This window comes from Jaculus jaculus, chromosome 3 (genome assembly GCF_020740685.1).
Source record: "Jaculus jaculus isolate mJacJac1 chromosome 3, mJacJac1.mat.Y.cur, whole genome shotgun sequence".
NCBI lineage: Eukaryota > Metazoa > Chordata > Mammalia > Rodentia > Dipodidae > Jaculus > Jaculus jaculus.
The window spans coordinates 111153637-111159636 of NC_059104.1; the positions used below are offsets into that span (position 1 = coordinate 111153637).

The window sequence follows — 6000 nt, forward strand, 5'->3', positions numbered from 1 at the left end:
TTTTTTCATGCTGCTTTATTCATTAGGCCACTGGGGCACAATTTTTCTGCTGTTTTAACAAAAATGACAGATTTACTATATTTTATTAAGTGAATACCTAGCTCACATGGAAACATATAAATATCAGTATAAAGTTTATCATTTACAATCTTGTATGATAAGATCACTAACTGGGAATAGTGGTGTAATGATAAAATACACTAATAGAAGTATTGAAAGGAAAAATGTAAAATTAAAGTGCAAGAACAGTGTTTAATGCATGGTAGATTCCCATGCCAACATTCTTTTGACAGTAAAAATTATGATTAAGAGGTAAACTCAAAAAACTGAAAAGTAATCATATATTTTAGAGAAACTTCTTTATGATTTTAGTATGGCAATTTTGAGATAAATGTTAACTGAAACTTGAAAAATATGTAAGATAGTTCAGAAATATCTTACATTATCTTCTAGAATAAACTGAGGAAGCTCATAATAAATTTAAAATATATAGAATCTGGTGGAAATCATTTGCCTTCTCACAGTAAGAACATTATAGTTAACACTTTTGCATTAATTCAGTGATCTGGTCCAACAACCCAGGGAGCTAAAGGCTTCCAGGTTATCCATTTTCAAATGAAGAATTTGATGCAAACACAGTCTCCTTTCTCAGGTCACTAAATGGCTAAGTGGAAGAAGCTACATCCTTACTCAGATGGCTGTGTTTAGGGGCCAAGCTCTTAATACTCCTTGAATGAACTATAGATATTTTAATAACCTACCATAATTGTGAACTGACAAATGTTGTTGAATGCCCCTGTATAGTATGTAAATTTTTATCATCATTTGGCTTTGTATTAAGAAGCATTAGCTAGTAGAACCTAGCAGAAAGGTTCTTTATCATCCTTTGCCCACAGGACCTACCTTATTTGAAAGGTATTCTTTCATAGATTGAGTTACCTTTTGGAGCAGGCTTGAGTAGTAAATCTGGTTTCTCCCAGGAGTGCATGGGGACCTATGGGTACTGCTCACAAGCTATTTTTTATACTACCAGAATAAATACTCTTAATTAAAGTAAGATAAACAGTAACATATATTTTAGACCATGCCCACACTTTTCCAATAATCTATATTTTTCCCATGCACTACACTGACTGTATCAATTCTTTGGATTCTACTACCATTGGTAGATTCTAAAAAAATACTATGAAGAGCTCTCAGTACAGCCACATTATTCAAACTTGAGGGGCCATCTCTGCTTCTCCGTGTTCTTAGTGATTGCTACCACAAGAATTTGTTTTGGGTCTTTGTGTCCTAGGATGACACAATGTTTATTTTATGAAATCTCATGCCCTATTCCCTAAAGTACTGCACAAATTGGATCTTTTTAGACACATGTCTTCATTGGGAAGGTTTCCCTATAAAGCCACACCACCTCATGGTGACACTTGGCATCTCAGTGTATTTTATATTTCATGTTGCATTATAGTCAAATTACAAATTAATTATAAAGAAATTTTGTTTTGTTTTGTTTTTGTTTTTCAAGGTAGGGTCTCACTCTAGCCCAGGCTGACCTGGAATTCACTCTGTATTCTCATGGTGGCCTCAAACTCATGGTGATCCTCCTACCTCTGCCTCCAGAGTGCTGAGACTAAAAGCATGCACCACCACACCTGGCTATAAAGAAATTTTAAAAACTATATTTTCATTTATTTGCAAGCAGAGAGAGGTGGCCAGAGAAAGAGAGAATGGGCATGCCAGAGGCTCTTGCTACTGCAAACTAACTCCATATGCATGTACCACATTGTGCATCTGGCTTTCCATGAGTACTGGAGAATAAAATCCAGGCTGTCAGGCTTTGCAAGCAAGTACCTTTAACTACTGAGACATCTCTCCAGCTCCTGAGAGAAAGTTTAAAATCAAACTACAAAGCATATTTTAAGTAATTTCAACTATTACTCCCATAGGTGAGATTAATTGCTATTAGAGAAAATTTTTCCTAATTTGTGAATTATATATAACAATAAAATTTGAACAATTTTACAGTCATTTGGATTACTTGTTATATCTTAACTACACTGCATATATATTTTTTTTCAATGAAATTATATAATGTGCTTCTTTCTAGATAAGCAATATAGTATATAATTATTGTAGATACTAAAATAATTTATTAGGATACCACTAAAATGTAATTTCAAAACTATACTTAAATGAACATAAAGATAAAGGGAGCCTCTTTAAGGTAATATTGAAAATAACTATGGAAGAAAATGTGTTGTTTACTTGTTCTCTTGTATTCTTTATTTTTGCAGGGCTATGTTTGAAGTAAACATGAAAGAAAGAGATGATGGAAGCGTTACCATTACTAATTTATCCTCCCAAGCAGTAAAAGCATTTCTTGATTATGCTTATACTGGAAAAACAAAAATAACAGATGATAATGTGGAAATGTTCTTCCAGTTATCATCATTTCTTCAAGTTTCTTTCCTATCCAAAGCATGCAGTGACTTTTTAATAAAAAACATTAATCTTGTCAATTGTTTACATTTGTTATCTATATCGGACAGCTATGGCTCTACCCGTCTATTTAATCATGCTTTATACTTTGTACAGCATCACTTTTATTTATTATTTAAGTCTAGTGATTTCTTAGAGATTAATTTTGGAGTACTGCAAAAATGTCTGGAATCAGATGAGTTAAATGTACCTGAAGAAGAAGTTGTCCTGAAGGTTGTCCTTAAATGGATTAAACATAACTTAGAATCAAGGCAAAAGCATCTGCCTCATTTGATTAAAAAAGTGAGATTGCATCAGTTATCTGAGGAAACACTTCAAGACTTTCTGCTCAATGAAGAGTATTTACTCAGAAGCACTAACTGCATTGACACAATCGTGGATGCCATTAAGTGTGTGCAAGGTTCTAGTGGCCTCTTCCCAGATGCTAGACCATCCACAACTGAAAAATACATATTCATACATAAAACTGAAGAAAATGGAGAAAATCAATATACATTTTGCTATAATATTAAAACCGATTCATGGAAAATCCTGCCACAATCACATCTGATTGATTTGCCAGGATCTAGTCTGTCTAGCTATGGTGAGAAAATATTTTTGACAGGTGGCTGCAAAGGGAAGTGCTGTAGGAAAGTTCGGCTTCATATCGCTGAGTCTTACCATGATGCCACTGACCAAACCTGGTGCTACTGTCCAGTCAAAAATGATTTCTTCTTGGTGTCAACTATGAAAACACCAAGAACTATGCACACCTCAGTTATGGCTCTGAACCGATTATTTGTCATAGGTGGAAAGACTAGAGGATCTCAGGACATTAAAAGTCTCTTAGATGTTGAATCTTACAATCCATTGTCTAAAGAGTGGATATCAGTTAGCCCTTTGCCCAGAGGCATATACTATCCAGAGGCAAGCGCATGCCAAAATGTCATTTATGTTCTTGGATCAGAGGTCGAGATAGCTGATGCATTTAACCCATCACTCGATTGCTTTTTTAAGTATGATGCTATGACTGATCAGTGGTCTGAACTAGTAGCAGAGTTTGGCCAGTTTTTTCATGCTACTCTAATCAAAGCTGTCCCAGTCAACTGCACATTATATATATGTGATCTTTCCACCTATAAAGTTTACAGTTTTTGCCCAGATACTTGTGTTTGGAAGGGCGAAGGGTCTTTTGAATGTGCTGGCTTTAATGCAGGTGCAATTGGGATTGAGGATAAGATCTATATATTAGGTGGCGATTATGCCCCAGATGAAATCACGGATGAAGTGCAGGTCTACCACAGCAGCAGGTCAGAGTGGGAAGAGGTCTCTCCGATGCCAAGAGCCTTAACTGAATTTTACTGCCAGGTGATTCAGTTCAATAAGTACAGGGACCCATGGTTTTCTAATAATTTCTGAAAGCATTCATGTGGATATCCTAAAACTATTTCAGATCTAGTAAATGGCAGCCAATCTGTTTACCATAAGGATGGGTGAGAAGAGCTTCACATATTAATCAAGTAAAAATATTCCTGCTGTTAGACAGTAATTATGTATGTATGCTATCTATGAATAAAGTTCCCAGAAATTAACAAATACAAAATATATTGTTCCAAGAATTATGCTCAATATAATTTAATCTTGGATATTCCAGAATATATGTTATTTTTATATGTAAATAAAAGTTATAGGCTTTAGCACTTTGAGTTTTAAAATGCTTTCTCCCTAAAACGTACTTGAAATCAGTGTTCACAGATTTATATTATGTTTATGGAAGAAATCTTTTGAGGTAGTAAAAATAAATTGTATACTGTATGTTAATTGGCATGAGAGGTAAATTAGAAGTAAGTGTAGATCTGACCTTGAGTACTGCAGGTTTAAGAGTTGTTGAACTACCGTTTCTGATTGTTGATTAGCTTCTTTTAAACATGTCTTTCATTTTACCATTATTTATTATTTTGATCATAATTTTTCTGCATGATTTATGGCCCCCATCTTTCTGATCAGTACACCAAACATACATTAACTTTCACTCAACCTTTCATTAAGAGCATATTGGACCATGTTATAATGCTATGACATTAGCAGTTAAGTAAATCTTTTAAAATTACAGACTCTTATTTGTGTCAGTTGGTTTTACTTTTTAGCTCTCTTCTTAGCTGGTTCAAACTTAGTAAATTAATTTTCATTTGAGTAGTATTCTATGTATACAGGACCTGAGTTAGTCTTAACAATAACTCATTGAGTAATATTCTTGAATTCAAAATGGGAGTTTTAAAATACTTTGTCTAGAGCCAGGTGTGGTGGCACACACCTTTAATCTCAGCACTCAGGAGGCAGAGGTAGGAAGATCACCGTGAGTTTGAGACTGTCCTGAGACTACATAGTGAATTCCAGGTCAGCCTGAGATAGAGGGAGACCCTACCTCAAAAACCAAAATAAATAAATAAATAATAATAAAACAAAAATAAAATAAAGTAACTTTGTTTATACAAATGTCAGGTCCTAATACAGAGAATATGGAAATTTTAACCTATAATAAATGGATCATTCTTGCATTTTTAAGTTAAAATTTAAATTATTTTAAGTTGAAATTTAAATTATGGGTTTCATTATGGAATTTTCATCTATATGTCATTATATTTTGATTTTATTTATTCCCCTACCACTGGCCTTCTTTGTCCTCTCAGCCTCCCTCTTGTTCTTTCCTCCCTAGAAACTCCTTTTACTTTCACATCACATGTGCTTATCCTATTCTATCCTGCTTCCTTCCCCTTAAGATACTTTCTTCCCTGTTATAGCCCCTTATGTTATATACACACACACACACACACACACACACACACACACACACACTTAAATCTAGATTCCATATGTGAGAAAACAACACAGGCACTAATTATTTCCCTGAGTTTAACATAATCATCTTCAATTTCACTCATTTTCCTGCAAATGCTATGACTTCTTTATAATTAAATAAAATTCCATTTTATGTCTAAATCATATTTTATTCATTCATCAGTCTGTTGATGGAAATTTATGCTGCTTCCATATCTCAGCTATCATGAATAATACAGCAATCAGTATGTAAGTACAAGTATCTTTGGTACACTGACTTAGAGTCTTCCAGGTATATACCAAAAATCTACAATAAGAAATTGCAGGATTCAATTAGAGTGTTTCAATTTTCTTGAATGATAAATGTCATCTGTAAAGCACCATGTTGGTTTACTCCTTTGCTAAATTATTCATAATAAAGTACTTTCTCAAAAAATGATGAGCCTTCATATATTGATAACAGTATTTACAACCTGTGTCGATGTTTAATTTTTCATCAACAGTAAAAGTGTATTGACTATTCTTGTTCTGAGCTGAATGCTTCTGTTGCAAGAGGTATGTTTCTTTAATTTAAAAGATGCAGGCATTTGAGGCATAAAACCCTGGATTTCCATCTCTGGTAATATGTACACCATGTTTCTCTCAAACCAAACATAGTTTCCTATACTGAACAGTAAATAAATA

At 33.9% G+C, this 6000-nt stretch overlaps 1 protein-coding gene across 3 annotated transcripts in view; it reads left to right on the plus strand.

Moving 5' to 3' along the window:
- Positions 1–5649, plus strand: part of Kbtbd3 (kelch repeat and BTB domain containing 3) — a 30580-nt gene extending 24931 nt beyond the window's left edge. For all 3 annotated transcript variants that reach the window (XM_004652942.2, XM_045144804.1, XM_045144803.1), the window contains exon 3: positions 2295–5649. In XM_004652942.2, the coding sequence (XP_004652999.1) occupies positions 2295–3897 (1603 nt within the window). In that variant the 3' untranslated portion in view covers positions 3898–5649. The remainder of the gene's footprint in view (positions 1–2294) is intronic.
- The last annotated feature ends 351 nt before the right edge of the window (positions 5650–6000 follow it).